The 21,033-nt window shown below is 35.2% G+C and overlaps 1 protein-coding gene across 3 annotated transcripts in view; it reads right to left on the bottom strand.

Moving 5' to 3' along the window:
- Positions 1-21,033, bottom strand: part of PIBF1 (progesterone immunomodulatory binding factor 1) — a 201,443-nt gene that overhangs the window by 156,817 nt on the left and 23,593 nt on the right. For 2 of the 3 annotated variants that reach the window (XM_036832007.1, XM_036832009.1), the window contains exons 6-9: positions 7,610-7,743; positions 2,484-2,592; positions 2,031-2,212; positions 800-925 (exon numbers count right to left, since the gene is read on the bottom strand). In XM_036832007.1, the coding sequence (XP_036687902.1) occupies positions 800-925; positions 2,031-2,212; positions 2,484-2,592; positions 7,610-7,743 (551 nt within the window). The remainder of the gene's footprint in view (positions 1-799; positions 926-2,030; positions 2,213-2,483; positions 2,593-7,609; positions 7,744-21,033) is intronic. The other variant, XM_036832010.1, reaches the window with a different exon arrangement.

The raw sequence follows: 21,033 nt of genomic DNA, 5'->3' as shown, positions 1-21,033 counted from the left end.
ATAAATATTTGCTAAATAAGTAAATTCATTGTTCTTAGAGCTCAGATGTAACCTTGTCTAATATCAGCCTTAGTCTGATTTAAAGTCTTGCTTGTTGGCAAAGATAATAGCATACACTCAAGTCAGTGCTGATGAACTAGTATGACAATTAAGTCCATTTCAAAAAAGTTTCCCTCTAAAACATCAACTTTGAAAAGCCATATGAACCATAATGATGGTATATAAAAATAACTGCTATTGAAATAAGTAGCATTTAGTTTTCCCTTAATGCTGCCAATCACTAAGAAAACCTAATATATGCTGTTCTAAAAGTAACTGCATGAATAAAACTGATCCTTCTTAAAGATTATCTAACATGTCTTTAGGACCAGCAGCTATATGAGGCATAAGCAATACTTCATATTATTATTCCAGCTTCTAAAAACTTCCTGGAGAAATCACTGGCATATTACAGGAAGAACTACTGGTATCTCTTAGTACTCTCTAATTTCCTTTTCATTTCTGTCCTTAATCTGAACTAAGGTAAAGGCAAAAGGAAAAGCTAACAGGGTAATAAAAAGATAATAGGAATACCAGAATAAACAGGCCTAACATCTGATAAACCCTGTTCTAAGCTAGTTATCAAAGACCTTAGAACTTTAATATTCCATTATACTTAGATTTAGATTTATGACAAATTTTCTTTAATGTATTAAAAAAAGACATTATGTCATGAACTAAAGTTTAACTTCAATAAAACTATAAGCTTCAAACAAAGAGCAATAAAATATCACATAAAATTCTTGGTTTTTTTTTTTACCTGTTTTCCCGTTCATACATTTCCCTGGAGGCACTTCGAAGTTGATCAATTTCTTGATTAGTTTTCAATCTGATTTGTTCCAGTTCATCACGTAGTTTATTTTCATATTCTGTTTTATAATGGTCTCTGCAAAGAGTCAAAAGGAATATCCATTTTTTTTGTTTGTAAAAGAAATAGGTCTTTGCCCTTCATGTAATATTTTAATATCTTATGTCAAATATGCTCTACATACAATATTACTTGAAAAACACAGTTTAGATATAAAGCTTTAAAATTCTTAAAAATACCATTCCAAACTAGTTCCATCTAAGATTTTCTTTTAAACATATCACCCTAAAGGCTTAATTACTATATAAAATGTTCACTCATGTTGAATAATTATTCATCTTCAAAAATATTTTACTAATTTAACGCATATGGCAAGAGACTTGAAAACTAATGCATTATGGAAGGTCCTTCATTTAGAAACAATGATCTGATGTGGTGCATATTGGGAGACAATTAATCTTAAAAAAAATGACCCGAATGTACTCTTTACAAAACCTTTCCTTCTAAGCACAACAACCATAGCCACTGTGACCTCTTAGCAAAGTCACAAAGCGTTACACAGGGTATTAGCAGAAGCACAAACTGAAGAAAAATACCACAAGCTGGGAAAAATGTTATTAAGAATAAATAATTCAAGGATTATAAAGGCTATAAAGGAATAGCTTATTCATCTACTTGAAGAGAGAAGACAGGATTGAAATGCAGGAGTCTGATTCCAGAGCCTGTATCTTAAACCCGTACTCAATGCTGTCTCCTTATTCTTTTATGTTTCACACAGTCAAGAAAAGGTCAGCTTAGTCAGGTTCCACACAATTACATTTTCTTCAAAAATATACTTCTATAAAGATATTTATATACTTCCATAAAACACTTATGTAGAGACCTTAGTCACTGGGAATTAAAAAGGTTATATCGTAAGAAAAAATAAATAAAAATAGTTACAGTGTATATATCCCCACCTAAAAGAAATAGGCTTTTGGTTGTTGGAAAAAAAACAAAGTATCTTAAGAAAAAAATCAATTAGAATATGAGTAACTTATGAGGAAACAAAATGAACGATTATCTTAATATCATCCTATAGACCTTACCAAAAAATCGCTATTCTTCCCCAAAGCCAAGAGTTCCCTCAAAGAAGCTGGTGTTAATTTATATCTATCGATATGGAAAATAATGTAAATCTTACCTTGATGTTACGTACTTTTCATACATCTCTTCTCTAGCCTTTTTGGTTTCTTCAAGTTGAGTTTGAAGTCTTTCAAGACGATCCTCTTCATGGGCACAGCGAACACTAAGCTCCATGTTTTGGCGGTTGAGATATTCTTTATCCTTTTGCAGTAAAGTAACAGTATGCTGTAAGGTGCCTACCTACACACACGCAGAGACAGACAGTGTCCAGAGCAATGTCATCTTACTTTTCAAGGCTTACTGAGTTATTTTCTTTCATTTGTGCTTTTGTCCAACATATAAAGAGGGCTAATTCTTACCATGAAAATTTTCATATAAACAGAGCTACTAAAAAATCCCTTCTTTCTAGCAATTACATCAGAAAGGAAAAAAAATGTCCCTCTCACAATTCTGCCCTGGGCTGTGTCCACAATCATGGTACGATAAAATACAAGTGACTCTATAAGCTTACCTCTTTTGATAATTCACTTCTTTCTTTAGCTTGAATTATGTGAGAGCCTTCAAGTGTTTCATGTTTTCTCCTTAAGTCAGTTACTTCCTGTTCAAGTGCATCACGCTCACTATAAAATTCAAATACATTTATTTATTTTTACTAAAATAAAACTCAAACACGTATGTAAATTCTACGTCTGTTTTTATAACGAACATTTTAAAAACATCGATTATGTTTCAGGAAACTGAACAGAGATACTTCAGTGTCATTCCATGAACGATAAAGTATCTGCTTTTCAAATTTAGAAGGGACTCTGTTCAAGACCTTGTTCAGATACATAAACATGAATTTATTATCTTCAAAAAATAAATATGTAAGCTACACTAATCAGCAAAGTAAATAATAAAATTTTCTAAGGTACACTCTGGTATCTTTTCATTAATCATCTTCAATCTAATCTTGAAGCCAAAACTTTTAAAGAATTTAAAACATGGCTCTAGGCTTTCAGTTGTTAGGCTAAAAAAGGCCTTAAATCATCACTCAGATTGCATAGATGATACACAGGCAGGCATTCTTGTGATTATTTCATTCACAAATTGTTTATGATTACCCAGAGATTCTAATTTCCATTTTCAGACCAGCTCTTTCCCCAACACAGCAAAACCAAGAATTGGACCAAACCTACAAACAGGTATCTTAAAAAATGAGCAGAGAAATAGATTTGCTAATTCTTAACTTGTTCTCTGCAGTGAGAATCAGTTCCTTTGCACTTGATTTCATCTACTCCCCTGGTGTTTCCATGGAGAGAGCTATTAAGAATTGTTTTTCTTTTCATTAGATTTTCAATAACTCATTTAGAAAGATGACTTCTAAGATTTCTTCTGCTTAACAAAGTATTATAATTATACCTGAGCAAAGCACAAGTTGAAAAATAACAATCACCCATAAACCCACTAACTAAAGATGACTAGCAATATTAATATTTTGGTAATGTTACTTTAAGTATTTTATGCCTTTACATACAAATGTTTTTATTCTCATAAAGTAAGGACTTTTGCTATGATTTTTTAATGTAAAAAAAAGATTATAAAGCATGATACAGCAAAATACTCATGAACTTGCTATCCACCGCTGACGACAGTTACATTTGTCTATATTTGCATTAAAGTTTTGTTCTGTTTTTTAAAAAGATAGAACACTATGAGTAAAGCTGAAGTTCCCTATATTTTCTCACTGTTCCAATATCATCCCCTAGATACAATGATGAATTTCCATATCATATGTTTTTTTACATACTTTTACTCACCAATTGTTAACATTTTGTCATATTTGTAATATTTACTAAATATTACTTTGTCATATTTATTCTCTCCCTCTCTGTTGTTCATATATGTGAATAAATATATATATATGAATTCATATATATAAAAATACACACACATATACAGGTATACACGTCTACACACACGCACACAATTCTACATGCGCATTTTTTCCCCCTCAACTATTTGTCATACGCAGACATTAGGTCCCTTTATCCCTAAATAATTTGGTGTGAATTTCCAAAGGTTAAAGATATTCTCTTATGTAATCAGAATATAATCATCGGGACTTCCCTGGCGGTCCAGTGGTTAAGATTCTCCCTTCCTTTGTCTTTCAAGACATTGACCTTTTGTAGCGCACAGGCCAACTTTATAGAATGTTGCTCAACTGTCATTTGTCTGATGTTTTTCTATGACTAGATTTAGATTAAGCACTTTGGGCAGGAATATTACAGAAGAGATCATGTGTCCTCAGTACATCAAATAAAGATGTACTGAGATGATGTCACTTAATCTCATGATTGGTGACAATAACTTTGATCATTTGCTTAAGGTGGTATCTGTCGAAGTTCTCAACTATAAAGGTATCTTTTTGCCCTTTGCAATTAATAAGTAATCTGTGGGAATTTTTTTCTTTTACAACATTTCACAGTTTATTGAGTCCTATAAAATAACTGGATAATTGCTTCTACACACTTTCAGTGACATCTGAAAGGAAGAGATATTCACCCAAATTTGCTATGGGACATATTTTAACATTCTGTTCTCTAATATACTTTTACCCAGTGGCTTTAGCTTCCAATGATGACTTTTGAATCAAACAGTATTATGAGGTTACAAAACAGTAATTCCAATAAGCACATGTATTTATTGGTTGGCATTCTACTGTGAAGATCCTCTTTATTTACTAGCACACACTCAAGGACTCTTATTCTGTTCAATGGATTGTAACTCATTATTGTTAATATTCATTTTGATATTCAAGTTGTACCTATTTGGCCAGTTGGAGCCCCTTGAAACTAGCTATTGTGGTGTTGAATTGGAATTAGAAGTATCGGTACGATCTTATCCATAGCATGTTAAGCCATCCTCTCACTTGCCTCTTCATTGCGCCTCTGCCTACTGAAAGGGCCTAGAAATAACGTTCAATGTAGCAATGACCAGGACCCAAATCTTAATTTCTGAATAGCATTCTCCACTAAAAGGAACCAAGACTCCTTAAAGAAAGGGCTGAGGCAACGAAATTACAAAACAAACCTGAGAACTTTCTGTTATGCCAGAAAGTCAAGGAACTGCCTGCTTTGGGGGGGAAAGAAAAAAAAGAAAGAAAGAAAGAAAGATGGGCACATGCATTTTGCTTTTTAAAATTTAATATTATGTGTTTGACTTATCCATATACACATTCAGATCTAATTTAATGATTTTAATTGTTATGTAGAATTACATTAGAAAAATAAATCACAATCTATTTTCCATGCTGCTGTTGAAAAGCATTTGAATTCTTTCTAATAATGATGCAGTTAACATCCATATATCTGTTTTCTTTTGCACCTTTGTGAGAATTTATCAAGGACATAAAAGTGATTTTTTTCCCCCAGTTTATCTTATATGTTTGTGACCAGACCATTTTTTAAAAATCCATTCTTTCTACTGAGTGAACCAAAGGATTCACAGTTTGGGCCACTCTTGCTTGGTTGTTTTTCTGTTCCATTTCTAGCACATGATGATGCTTATTATGTTTTTATTTCCTAAGTTTTCATTATAGAAAATAAAACATACATTAAGAGAGATGCTAAAATGAGACACCTCCCCACCTCCACTTTCATCACTCACCTGCAAGAATTATCAACTCATGACGCATCTTGGTTTGTTTACCCTTCATTCATGGCCACCCTGGATTATTCTGATGACTATGCCTTTCAGTTTTCTCCTTTCAAATTTTACTTATTATTGTTATAGATTTATAGTGGCAGAGAGGACATCAAAACACCAACTCAAAGTATCATCTTACCATCACAACCTACTTCATTTTGAAATGATTCTTTTGAAATCTAGCTTTCTTCGAAAGCCCAATAGTATAGCTATCATGGATTTCAAGCTCCAACAATCACTGTATTTTGACATAACAGTACATACATAATAATACATAATGCATGTCAGTCATGCTGGGAGTAGGAGCACCAATGTTATATCCCCCACATCCTTGCAAATTTCCTTATGGTGTTTTACAATTTATAAAGCATTCATTCAATTAACAAACACTCACTGAGTGACTACTTTAGTTCAAGAATTATTTTAGGTGCAGGTAGATACAGCAGTGAACAATTAGGATAATCTCTGTATATATACACATGCATATATATACTTTCATAAATATTACTTTATTTGACCTTCTTAATTTATATAGTGCAGTTATTGTATTAGCACCATCTCAGAGATGACAAAACTTTGGCTTAGAATGTTAAGATTTCCTAGGGACATACAGTTAAGTGGTGGTTCATTAGTACATTCCAGCAAAAAGAAAATTATTTGCCATAGCTACTTAGCAGCAGCACAATGGGAAACATATCCTCAGAAAGTATTATTTTTTGAAAGTATGTGTGCCTTTTGTCAAAAAGGAATAGCTGAAAAAACTTTAGATAAAACTGCTAAGTATTGAAATTGGTGCCATAAACTAAAAATAATCAAGTAAGATTTCAAAAATATTTACACACATAGGATTTCACTGGGTTCCTATCTTCTAAGGCATCACATTTGAAAAGACAAAAGCAACTTCTAAATAAAATAAAAACAACTGATATAAAAATACAATCTAAATCCAACAAACTGCGAAAACCGCATGCTTCTGTGCAATGAAGAATAAGATATATGTCAAGAGAATAAGAAGACATAAGGTATATGTCAAGAGAGTAAGAAGACAAGCCACAGACTGGAAGAAAATATTTGCCAAAGACGTATCTGATAAAGGACTATTATCCAAAATATATAAAAAACTCTTAAAACTCAACAGTAAGAAAACAAACAACCCAATTAAAAAATGAGCCAAAGCCTTTAACAGACACCTCACCAAAGAAGATATACAGATGGCAAATAAGTACATGAAAAGATGTTCTGTATCATGTCATCAGGGAAATGCAAATTAAAGCAACGAGATATGACTACACACCTGTTAGAATGGCCAAAATCCAGAACACTGATAACAAATACTGGCAAGGGAGTGAAGCAACAGGAGCTCTCATTTATTGCTGGTGGAAATGCAAAATGGTACAGACACTTTGGGACAGACAGTTTGGTGGTTTCTTACAAAACTAAACATAGTCTTACAATACAAGTGTGGTCATGCTCCTTGGTATTTACCCAGAGGAGATGAAAATTTATGTCCATACAAAAAACTGGCACATGACTATTTATAGCAGCCTTATTCCTAATTGCCAAAACTTGGAAGCAACCAAGATGTCCTTCAATAGGTGAATGGATAAATAAACTGTGGTATATCTTGACAATGGAATGTTATTCATTATTCAATAGCACATTATTGTCCAATGAATATTATTCAAAAGAATTTATTCATTATTCAAATGAGCTATCAAGCCATGAAAAGACACGGAGGAACCTTAAATGTATATTACTAAGTCAAAGAAGCCAATCTGAAAAGGTTCCATATGGTATGATTCCAACTATATGACATTCTAGAAAAGGCAAAACCATGGAGACAGAAAAAAATAAGATACAAAGTAGAATTAACGACACTGATGGTAAGAATTCAAGTGACTCTGATGCATGCTAAAAATGAGAACTACTGTAGCCATCTTAACTACTTACCTCTTGACTTTACCGTAGTTCTCTTGACGGTAGTCTCCTTGCTGAATTAACTGTTTTGTGTCTGCTAATTCTAAGGCCAAACGTTGACATCTAATTTGAAGCTCAGAGTAGTTTCTGCGATCTTCCTCATAAGTCTATAAATAAAAATAATAAAGCATTTCAAACCAAACATACTTGATCAAATTCTGTACTGAATTCTTCTGTTAAGCTGTGCATATCCTTGTAATTTTAAAAAATCCTCAATTTTTCTATTTAGTAATTTTTCCCTACTCAAAGACAGGTAATCTTAAACTCACTGAGTAGTTTGTAAATTCATTTGTTTAAAACTTGAGCTCTGTTTTTCATGGAAAAAATAGGCCAACTATGCTTTGGTTAATAGAATAATACATAAAATGACTACTAATGTTAAGGACGTTTTCAACATTTACGGAGTTACCATTAGATGCTAGAGACACAGAAATGAATAAAACACTGACCCTGTTCTTGAGGAGTTTACAACGAGAGACAAAGAGCCACATGAACATCAAACATTCACAATGAAAAATAGTTACTGAAGAGATTAACCATGCATTTTCAGTTGTGGTATTCGGAAAAAAAGGAGTTTTGTGGCACTTGGAACACAGTTCTACATTGATCTTCCTGGTACTCATCAGACTAGTAGAAAAGGACTGCAGAGATGTGGAAGAGGGGTAGAAGTGAAAACCTTAAAAGCACACCTGGCCCTCCTTACTACAAGCCTCGTTTCTCACCATTTCTCATAATCATACTTCACCTCCAACCCTAATAAAGATCTGAGGTTCTCTGAACACACTACGCTTCCTCTAACCCAGCGGTCCCCAACCTTTTTGGAAGCAGGGAACAGTTTCGTGGAAGACAATTTTTCCATGGACTGCGGCGGGGGGGTGGCAGTTGGTTCAGGCAGTAATGCGAGTGATGGGGAGCGATGGGGAGCGGCAGATGGAACTTCACCTGCTCACCTGCTCACCTGCTGCTCACCTCCAGCTGTGCGGCCCAGTTCCTAACAAGCCATGGCCCGGTAGCGGTCCGTGGCCCGGAGGTTGGGGACCCCTGCTCTAATCTGTTCGCACTGCCTGAATAGCTGAATACTGTCAATACTCCTTTAGAGTACTGATCTTAGTGTATCATCAAATTCGTTTTTTTACACCAGAGTGTAAACTTCTCAAGGGCAGGGACTTTGTCTTGCTCACCATTGGATCTCCATCACTTTACACAGGACTTGGTATACAGTAAGAATGAAATACTTTTCAATAAATCAGTGAAGAAATGCATGAATATGGGAATGGGGAGGAGAAGCAGGACACAGAGACGGAGTCCCTACTTCTTCTCCCACTTTGAACTCATCAGATCTTGCAAGCAATCATCAACTCCACCCCCAGAACCTGTCACGGAAATACATCCTGTCCCAAGTCGTTCTTTTTTAAGGAGCTGACGAGCTCAGTGTGGTCACATTCAGTCCACAAATACTGACCAAACTATTTCTAAGTGACTGGTCCTGGGCTAGACACTGTAGATACAAAGATGAGTAAGACTGTTTTTGTCCCCTTTAAACTATTAGACATGACTTTGAAATGTTAGCTCCCAAATCTCTATCAAAGGGCTGTTTGAAAAATGTAATAATGGAAAAACTATACTGGCTGTGCTTTGCTTTGGTATATACTATGTTCTTCTGCACTGATGTTCTCCATGAGAATGAAATGTTACTACATGGTATTTATTAGAGGATCATAGCTGAGGATACTCTATCATCTCCCCAAAGAATCATCACACACGTCATTTCAGACCTAAGTCCCAGAAGATGCTTTAGCTCCCCTGAAGAATGCTTTTACCCTTCTAAACACTACTAATCATGTAACTGTTTTGGGAGAGTGTATAGTGTTATAGTTAGGACGGAAAGCTCCAGAATTCAACTGTCCAGAACTGAATTACCTGCAGTAACACTTCGAGCACATTTATGTCTCAGCACTTCATTGTCCTAATCTACCTCATCTACCCTGTAGAGTTGTTGTGAAGATTATATCAAGTAATACATGAAAAGTGCTTATAAAAATGCTTAGCACATAGTAAATGATCATGAACTATAAATTAATATCGTCACAGTGCTTTTCCTTTGCTTTGGCTACTAGGGAGATTATAGCCAAATTGATAGCTCAACCTTAATAATTGCACAAAGACTGAGACAGACTCCTGAGGAATATAAACATTTAAAGGGTGAGGAAAGGACAAAGAGCCCTAGGAACCTGAGGGAGTATTCACAGAAACGGAGGGTGAACCAGGGGCGTGTGGCGGGGACAACCGTAGAAGAGCTACTTTGAGGAGACAAGACTGTCAGGGGTACTAATTACTACTGAGAAAAAACCCACAAACAAATCCATTAACTCTTCAGGGATGGGGACAGAAAGTAGACTGCCAGGGGCTAAAGCAAATATATCTGAATACACAATATGTCCTTTTTGGTGTTATTATACACACATTCTCTTGCTTAATACTTAACTTTATGACTGAGCAAAGTATTATTCTCATTTTCACAGTTGAGGAAACAAGGCTTGGAGAGGATAAAAGTCTCAGAGCTCACGAACAGTGTGGTAAGGACTCCAATCTAAATTTGTCAAACATCCGAACTGTAGGCAATTCTCTCTTTAGTTTAAAAGTGGAGAAAGTGAAGTAGATAGAGAAGAAAATAGAGATAAATGAAGGTTTCAAAAGATGGAACAAGCTTGGGCATGTTTAAATATCGATGGGAAAGAATAGCAAAAGAGGTACTGATGCTGGAGAAAATGGGCACGGTCGGGGGGCAGGGCAGTAAAGCCCCTAAGAAGGCTCAGGGTGTGGGCTCCATCTTCTTCACTACGAAGACTTGTCTTAGACCAGCAGCCACGCTCATCATGGCAGGCTTTTCTCCAGCTGATACAGAGTGTTAAAAACTTGAATTTGGATGTCCTCAGGTAGCTCTTATCAATGCCTTACAAGTCACAGAATACTCTTTACCCTACTGCTTCACCTATTTCCTACTATCCACTTGTTTTCTAAAGGCATAGGATTTTCCACTCCTTGAAAGCCTCTTCCCACTATAAACAGTAAGAACAAACAAACAAAACAGAACGAGTGCAGATGTAAATATGCTTATGGCAAGAAATTGTGGGAGTGCTCATCTGAGGATTTCCATTTTCTCTGTGCAATGAAATGCCAAGTCATTTGCTGAGAGGGAGAAGGAAAGTGGAAAGCTGGAGATGTGAGGAGAGTGGTGAATGCGTAAAATAACTGCTGTGAAAAATGAGAGAACTAGAAAAAATAGAATTACAGCACAATTGTGTGGGCCCATTCGAAGTCGGTAACAATAAGCTTATAGCCTTGTTACTGCCTCTGTGATTTTCTCCAGTAGTGCTCACGTAGAAAAATAAAGAGTTGAGATTCTGTCAGGCAGGTTCGATAAAAAGACAGGGAGGAATTCGAGAACACTGACAAGAGAAAGGTTTAAGACTGATAACATGATGAAGGGGGAAGAAAAGACAGGAAGATATGGATAAAAAAAAAATTATATGGATTGGAAATTCTGCTAAAGATAGGTTGAAAGCAGTTGATTGAAAAATGTGGAAATATAGGAAGTAGTATGCTCAGTGGTCAGCCTGAATTGATAACTTCAGAAGTAAATCCGTTCTGGGAGACAAGGAACAGAACGTGGGCCATGAACCTGAGTGCTAAAGAAGAGAAGAGGTAATCATTCAGAATGAGAAGATCAATCAAGTGCAAGGCCAAGGTTGTGGATGAATCACAAGAAGTAACCCAGGAAGCAGCTAAGGTAGAAAGGAAGACTAAATCTAGACCAAAGGTTCCACTGAGTAAAAACAATGTCCCAGTGGTTTGCAAATGAAGAAGGTTACAGAGTAGGGCATCTAGATGAAATGAATGCCCCCCCCAAAGGTAGGGGTTTATGTGAGTGTAGAAGTGCCAAAATCTAAGATCTAGAGAGGACATCAATACCCGGCCCTGAAATATACAGGGTATAAACTTCTGGAGCAAACAGCAATTCCATAGGAGATATGCATATGTGTGTATTTATTATATTGTACATGCATGTGTCTGTAACATAGTATATATGCGTGGGTGTGAATATATATATATATATATATATATATTCTTTAAATATAAACACTATATGACCAAGTATAAGCAGAAGTTCAACACAGGAATGTACATATCCTACCAAATCTTTTAAGACTTTTCAACTGAAGAACTTCCCCTTAAATAAATGATTACCTTTATATTTTGAAAAAAATAATCTGCTTCACTTACTATTAGCAAATAAAATAGATTAAGGCATAGCTTTGGAAAAGAAGAAAAAAGAAAAAAATGAATCAAACCCATGACTGTGTAGAACTTTAAGGCTAAGGCTAAAGATGGTAGAGAAGACTACTTCGTATTATTCCTATGCATTCTTCCTGACCCGAACTCAGCAATATCTTCTGTGGGAAGACTCCAAGCCCCAAATCTGAGTTAGATGTCTGTCTTACATTTTTCCACAGCACCTGGTTCTTACCACATCAGAAAACACATCTCATGTGCTGTGAGCAGCCATTACTTGCCTCTCACATCAAAGGAAAAACTAAAGGAAATTTTCTATAATTCTAGTACCTAGTACTCTGCCTATAACATAGAAAGTTTATAATTAATGTTTATGGAAAAGAAGGAGCAAAAGAGGACATTAAATAGACTGAAACCAAAGAAGGAAAAAGCTTAATCTTTTCAAACATAAAGAAAGAGAACACAAAATTTCCAATCACCAGCCATTTCTAACAGAAAATTTCTACATAAGAAGTAAATAGGTTTGGTTAACAGCAAGTCTCAATGTCCTTTTTGAATAAAGAAAAAAAACTGCATAGGGATAATGACAATTAAGTCACTGAGATTTCAACTGTTTGCCGGTTTTCTACACATCTAGAATGGAACTGATTTTGATTGCCAGAGTTAATGTCATCTTTTCCATCTCCTAAATTATTCATAAGAGGAAATAATAGAAGGCTATCTCTAGCCTGAAAAAAGTAAATCTGTTATCGTAGTTGCATGTTTTCTTGTCTCGTCTGTAATCCTCGGTTTTCCTGATACGCACCCTGAAGCTCCTTGAAGACCTGCCTTATCTCTGGTTACAGCCAGTAACCCTCACATAGTAGTTACGCTGGAAATGCTTGTGGTGTCAACTAATGTTGAAATATAAAGGGACTATGCAGCACTAGCATTTAAAATAACTAGCTCAAGGGCTTCCCTGGTGGCGCAGTGGTTGAGAATCTGCCTGCTAATGCAGGGGACACGGGTTCGAGCCCTGGTCTGGGAAGATCCCACATGCCGCGGAGCAACTGGGCCCGTAAGCCACAATTACTGAGCCTGCGCGTCTGGAGCCTGTGCTCTGCAACAAGAGAGGCCCACTCACCGCGATGAGGAGTGGCCCCCGCTTGCCACAACTAGAGAAAAGCCTTCGCACAGAAACGAAGACCCAACACAGCCATAAATAAATAAATAAATAAAATTTTTAAAAAGTCTGTGAAATAACTAGCTCAAGATGTAGCAAAAGTGACTTTAAAAATTAACGATTAGTAAATCATCAGTTTTCCAACTGAAATTAAAGAATATTATAAATCTGCAAGTAAAACACCTCAGTTGAAACAATGATATCGATGCAACATATATGCATAATTTTCTCAAAGATTTTGAGAAAAGCAGCTTGAAAGGGGCTTCTATTTCTCAGTCTGGGTGGTGGTTAAATGGGTGTGTTCACTTTGTGAAAAGTCAATTAAAATTTCTTTACAACACAAATGTTTTAAAAAAGTAAGACAAGAGGCTTCAACCAGGAAAACGCTAACTGGGGAGAAGTTCTGCAGGGATCCTGGTCTTAGGAATGGAAAGGGGGACACGCAAGGGTCACACTGAAGGGGAAAAGGGTTGAGCAGGATGGAAAGGGGTAATAAAGAGACACTCAGTTTTTTACTCTCTATATTTCTCTACTGTTTGATATAAAAACTGAAAAATTTATATTATATGGTGTTTTGGCAAAGTTATCAACTATTAGACCTTTTATATTTAAAATGAGATGCCTTCTCTCCCCCCATCCCCCCCGCACGGCTCTTATTTTCAAACAACACCAGCTGAGCGTTTCACAGTTATAGAATTTCAGAGGTGAAAGATAGACTGGAGATAATCTATTACTAACTTCTTATTTCCATGACAAGAACATTAAGGCCTAGGGGGGTTAAGCGATTTGTCCTGGATTCCAGAGCTAGCAGAGATAGAGCTAGAATTTAGGTTCTTGAATTCATAAATAGTTCATTCCTTTCTTAACTTCAAGTTTCTGTTTTTTAAAGATTCTATTCCATGGAACCTATAAAACCACTGATTGGAAGTTAATATTATTTACTGCTCAAATCCAGGGTGTTAAAAAAAATTTATTGCAAATTTTACAGGTTCAAATATGGCTGGCACATGCATAATTCATATTTAAATTTGGACTCCCCTCCTTTAAAACAATTACTACAATTATTCCTTAAATACATATTTAAAAAATAATTTGACAAAATAACATCGAATCTAAATGTTTTCTACAAAAAGTAAAAATGTATTCAAAGATTCAATAGGCACATTTTAAACAGCCGCTGTATAAACCCAAAAGCAATTACTTTAGATACAATTTCTAAGCATCATTTAAATCTTCTGTCTCTCACACCATGTAAACTGAGAAGAAAGTGGTAACCTATGTTTCAAAATAAATCTTTAATAAATGAAGTGATCTCCTGCCTGGGGAGAGACAGAGCAGCTAAGAAAATTAGAAATGGGAAATAGTGTCATTTATCTTACGGTCAATGGTTCAGATCAGAAGCAGTTTACGTTGGATAGCAGTTTAGTGAATGACAAGAAATGTCTTGATTAGCTATTCTGAGAAAATGAGAATTCACTCCTCAGAACTCTTACAAGTTTCACATTGCCTATAATCTACTCCAAGCAACTAAATACTGAAAAGAACAAGAAACCTAATTAATCTTTGATTGTTAAAGACTGTTCCTTTAAGAAACAACAGTCTGTTTGCTCCCAGAGACTACTTTTTGTCGTTAAGATCCTCAAGAAATATATTATTTAAGAAAAAATTCTGGACTTCTTCTAAGGTCTTAAGGAAAAAAAGACAAAACTGAAGCACTGAAAGTCTACTCTGGGTTAAAAAGAAAACATGAACATTTAAATATTTTATATTACATGATAATCTTCCATATCTTTTCAATAAATGTGAACTCAAACATAAAAGTTTAAGCTTCTCTAAAAGGAAAAATTTTTTTAAATAATGAAGAAAGAGATGAGAGATGAAGAAAGGTAACTTTCATCAAGTGTCGTGGACACCAGATTAAGATAGAGACATGGGATCAAATCTGTCTCTGCTACTAACTGCTCCAGCAAGCCAAGGTCTCCGGACCTTCTCTTTTTTGGCCACGCTGGGTGGCTTGTGGGATCTTAGTTCCCCAACCATGGATAGAACCCGGGCCCAAGACAGTGAAAGCACCAAGCCCTAACCACTGGACCGCCAGGGAATTCCCAGGGTCTCTGGATCTTAACTGCTGTCTCTGCAAAGTAAGGATACTGATTCACCTACTCATTTATTTTATGTGCCTACTACTGTACTAAACATTGTATGACTATCATTCATAACTAGCTCATGGATCTAGCAGAACCCTCCATTGCTAAACCATATGTTGATCTGTTGAGAGGCAACTTTTATAGCCAACATTTTATTCGGCAAACTACGAAAACAAATTTGAAGTACTGGCCTTTCAACAGGTATTGACCCAAATATGACTGAACCAAAAATATTTAAATCTTAACATTTTAAAATAGACCACGTGGCTGAATTATCTTTAAAATCTCGCTTACAATTCAAAGAAGTTAATTAAGTATATCGATGCAAAAAGGTATGGTTTTCCCATGCCTTTTAAGTGATTTAGATAAGCATTAAAAGTATTAATAAGTGTGGGTACAAAGAATAAAAAATTAAGTTGATTCACCAGTTTACGGTCAGGTTCAAAGAATTTTTTTTAGCTCTTGAAGCAAATGAGGATGTATGGTGCAACAACAGGTGACTCATTCATGGCAAAAGAAAGTCACTTTTGTTTTACAAGTAAATTACTGTAATTATTTAAAATACTTCAACAGTTTAAACATTCACAAACACAATTTTATAAATTTTTATAAGTCTTATAAATGAAAAGATATATATTATGGAATTATCATTACATACTGGTAAGTTTAAGAGCAAGAATTTCATATTTTTTTATCTCTTTCTTCCCTCTCTTCCTCTTTGACTCCCATCCACATCCCCAGGTAACTCACGTTAAGTAACATGTACCTTTCCCTATTCTTCTCCATGTTCATATACTCATGAACACACACAACACAAATGGGAGGATAGATACCTGATGTAAATCCTAAATCAACTGATAATTCTCTAATTCATTCTTGTCAATGATTGCACAATATTCCAGGATGTACACTGTACGTGGTTTATGCAAACGTTTCCTTGTTGTGTTGACAGGCATTTATGGTTACATACTAGTATTTTACTCTATGGGACAGAGTCCCAGCACTGGGGTTGCTGTGTTGAAGAATGCTTATTTTCCATTTTAACTGATGTTGTCAGATGTCTTTCCAAAAGACTATGGCAGTTCACTTTTCCACCAGTAACATTTGTATCTTTTTCCTTATATCTACAGAGATATCAGACCTTTTCCATTTTTGCCAACCTGAGTTCTCACTGTTACTTTAATTGTATTTCCCAAAATGGTAGCTAGTTTGAGCACCTGGACATTTGGATTTACACTTTTTGTGAAATGTCTACTTATAGACTTTGCCCATTTTTCCATTGGGTTGTCTATTTCTTGTTAATTTCTAAGAGCTAGAAATAGTGCTGATACTAACTTTTGATCATCTGCATTCCAATTTTTGTCCCACATGTGTACTTTAAATATTAAACTTTGCCTGTGGTTTCCTTTTTGTCTTTTTCTTGTAAAGCTTTTTGTTTCTCTGTCTTGGCTAAGATTACCCCAACCTCTAGAACAGCACTGTCCAATAGAACTTTCTGCAATGGTGAAAATGTTCTATATCTGTACCATCCAATATAGTAGTCACTAACTACCTGTATGGCTAGTAACACTGAGGAACTGAATTTTAATTAATTTAAATGTGAACACGTGGCCACTATATTGGACAACTCAGTCCAGAACTTAGCTACTCACAGTGTAGTCCATGAACTGGCTCAGGCCAGGAGCACTAATACGGTCCAGGAGGTGTGCCAACAGTGAACAGTCTCAGGCCCCATCCCAGAGCTACTGTGTCAGTTTTCATCTTAACCAGATCCCCAGGTGACTTGTATTTACATTAAAGTTTGCGAAGCACTGCTAATAATCATCTAAATTAGGGAGTCTCAAAACTTTTTTGGGCCATGGACCCCACTGGCAATCTGGTGATACTTGTGAACCCCTTCTGAGACTAAAGTCTCTAAAATCAAAAATGAAAATACACAGAATTACAAAGGAAACAAATTACAGCTGACCCTTGAACAACAGGTTTGAACTGCGCAGGTCCACTTACATGCAGATGTTTTTCAATAGTAAATACTACAGTACTACACGATCCGTGGTTGGTTGAATCCACAGATGCACAGCTGCTGATAGGGAGGGCTGACTAGAAGTTATAAGCAGATTTTCAACTGTGCAGAGGGTCAGCACCCCATGTTGTTCAGGGGTTAATTGTATACTGTAATAAAACTACTGAAATATTTTTTAAAGTTATACATGTCCTTTTTTATTAATGCATTAAAGATAAGATCTAGTGAGGGGTCTACAAGTACACTAAAGTTGAAGTAGTAATAAGCATAATCTCTAAAGATATCTGCAATAACTACACTGTGATATGGAAATACCTGAATTCTAATGCTGACAGAGTCATAGGCAGTGACAGTCCTACTGTGGTTTTTGTATTTACCTGTAATTGAAGGAAATGCTAAATTTCAGTAAGAAGTGAAAATAATGTTTTTCCCATTCCACCTGGAGGCTCGTGGACCCTGAGTTAAGAATCTGCATGATTACTGAAGTAATGGCCTAGATTTCCTTCTAAAAATTTTAATCCAGCTGGAATTAATATGTGTATATGGTATGGAATATGAGGACCAACTTTTTTTTTTAACGGATGAATAACATCCAGTTGTGCTAGGACCCTTATACTAAAAAAACACTCTTGGGACTTCCCTGGTGGTGCAGTGGTTAAGAGTCCGCCTGCCAATGCAGGGGACACGGGTTCGAGCCCTGGTCCGGGGGGATCCCACATGCCGCAGAGAAACTAAGCCCATGCGCCACAACTACTGAGCCTGCGCTCTAGAGCCTGTGAGCCACAACTACTGAGCCCACGTGCCACAACTACTGAGGCCCGCATGCCTGGAGCCCATGCTCCGCAACGGGAGAAGCCACCGCAAGGAGAAGCCCGCGCACCGAAACGAAGAGTAGCCCCCGCTCACTGCAACTAGAGAAAGCCCGTGCGCAGCCAAAAATATAAATAAATAAATAAATTTTAAAAGAAAACAACAAAAAAACCCCACTCTTTTCCAACTGAATTGAACGACCACTATTATGGTATATAATTAGACCTGTTTCTATATTTTTTTCTACTGATGTTTGTTTCTCTGCCAATATCACATTTAGTTGACCTCAGTGGTTTTGAAGTATATACTGGGATCTTGGTAGGACCAGCATCTCAGCTTTCCCCACCTTTCACATTTCTTCCCCCCACATTTGTCTTGGCAATTTCAGAACATTTATTTTATTCACATAAACTAAAATGATTTATCCAATCCCAACCCTTGTATGGCATTTCTCTCCTCCACCAAAAAAATCAAACACAGAAAATAACAAAATTATTGGGATATAATTTAACTTATAATATAAATAATATGAATTAAGTGCATTTATTATACATTTATAATATAAATATATAAATAACTGCATTTAATTAATATATTAACAGCATATATTAATATTAACATATTAACATACATAACAATATATTAATATAGTATATATCAATATGTACCATATATTAATATTAATATATTATTATATATAACAGTATATATTGATATATTAACAGTAATAATATAGGTAATATAAATAACTGCATTTATTATATATTACTTATTCAGAATATAAATAACTGCATTTAATTAATATATTAACAGTGGAAAAATTGCTATTTTTATGACTTTGTCTCCTGAGATATAGTGCTTCCAGGTACAACAATAAGATTTAATAGTTTTCTTCATATAAGTCCATTACTTTCCCCATGAATTAAGTATTTTCCCCCAAGTCCATCTCTAGCAGTTATTGCTCTAAACCTAGAGAAATGCTATTGGTCAATTACACATTTATACTGCATTCAGTCACAATATCAGATTTCTACATTAATTTTAGCTGGTTTTTAAAGTAACAGAAAAAAAAATTTTAAATCTCCTTTCAAAGTTTTACACGGATAGTTTTTTTCTTCTTAGTGCATCTGCCAGGGCCCTCCAAGACCATGTTAGATAATAACGAGCAACCCAGTCTGTGTCTGGTTCCTGATTTTTACAGAAAAAGGTTTTACTGTTTTGCCACTTAGGATAAAGTTTTTTGCGGGCTTTTTTTAAGTAAATATTTTTAAGTCTCTTTATTTGGAATAGTCACTGAATTTTATCACCTTTCATCATTTAATGATACGATCACATGGTTATTCACCTTAAACTTGCTGATGTAATGGATAATCCTTTCCGTCCTAGAATATACTTTACTTAGTCGTTAAGTATTATTCTTTTGATACAATGCTAGAATTCATTTTCGAACATTTAGAGTTTTTGCATCTTTAGCAGTAAGTAAAATTAGCCAATAGACTTGTTTCGTTTTGCTTTTGTACTATCCTTCTCAGAGCTTTCCATCTTTTTCAATACTACTTTGGTATAGTTTATTTAACTGGAATCAGCTGTGCTTATAGAAATCAACTGTGACCCTATCAGGGTAATCCATCTGTGAATGTGGTAACTTCATCAATAGTACATCTTTACTCACTCTGTAATACCTCTATGGTAATCGTTCTATTCAAGTTCTCCACTTCTGCTAATTTTAGTAATCTACATTTTGTTGGGACATTTCTTTCAGTTTTCAAGCTTTTCACAGAGCCGCATGCAATATTAATTAACGTCCAATAATTCCAAACTCCTTATTTTGACTGTTCTCTTTCCTAAAATGACTATTACATGTCTTTATTTTTCATCTTTCTCTTTAATAATAAAGGCATTTTAAGGCTATAGATCTTCCTCTGGCACAGCTTTAAATGTGTCTAAAAGATTTTGATATAGAATGTTCTCCTTTTAATTGTTTTCTTGTTTTCACTTCCTCTATGATCTAAAAGATATGTTTCTCTTGTTTGTTTTTTGTTTCTTCTTTGATTTAAAAAATGTTTCTTAATTTCTAAATTTTTTCCACTCACCTTTTAATTATCGCTACTAAATTAGGATAAAAATAGGGACTACAAAATCTTTACTTAAAAATTTATTATTTTACTATGTGGTCAAGTGTATACGTGATAGTTCTGTCAACTTTTCATTGACACTTTATTTATTCATTTATTTATTTTTTGGCCACCCTGTGAGGCTTGTGAGATCTTAGTTCCCCAACCAGGGATTGAACCGGGGCCCATGGCAGTGAAAGCACAGAGTCCTAAACATGGGACCGCCAGGGAATTCCCTTCACTGACATTTAAAAAAAAGTTATTCCCTGATCAAGGAATGTTAAGCTCTATACATAGCAACTAAATCAAAATTATTGATTGAATCAATTCTTCTAGTCCTGACTTATTTTTATGTCTATTAAATCTATCCAATTCTATAGAAAGTACATTATAAACTTTCCCATTATTACACTTTAAGTTCTCCTTGTTTTTCTAAAACCCTTTTCTTTATAATTACTATGTTAATTGATACGTAGAAGTTTGTCTCTAAAATCGCCTTTTATTATTGTTTTCTGTTACCCTGTTTTGCGGTTTTAATCTTAAATTCCACCTTATATTTTATTACTATTACTTTCTTGTTCTTTTTTCATAACTGTTAGTCCATCCCTTTAATTTTCAATCTTTATCAATATGCATTAAGCATATTCCTTATAGATAAATAGAAATGAGTGTGGTTTTACAGTCAATATGGCAGTCTCTTTCAATGGAATACTTTATTCTTCAGCTTTCTGGAGGCAAAGGAGACTTTATCCACCTTATCTGGAGTGGGAGGGGCAGGGAGTCCTATAGATTTTTACAGGCTAAGCTCTGTCAACAATCTGTTCTGATCTTGCTTAGGGCTTTCTCAT

Source organism: Balaenoptera musculus, chromosome 18 (genome assembly GCF_009873245.2).
Source record: "Balaenoptera musculus isolate JJ_BM4_2016_0621 chromosome 18, mBalMus1.pri.v3, whole genome shotgun sequence".
Taxonomy (NCBI): Eukaryota; Metazoa; Chordata; class Mammalia; order Artiodactyla; family Balaenopteridae; genus Balaenoptera; species Balaenoptera musculus.
This window is presented reverse-complemented; position numbering and strand designations above follow the sequence as displayed.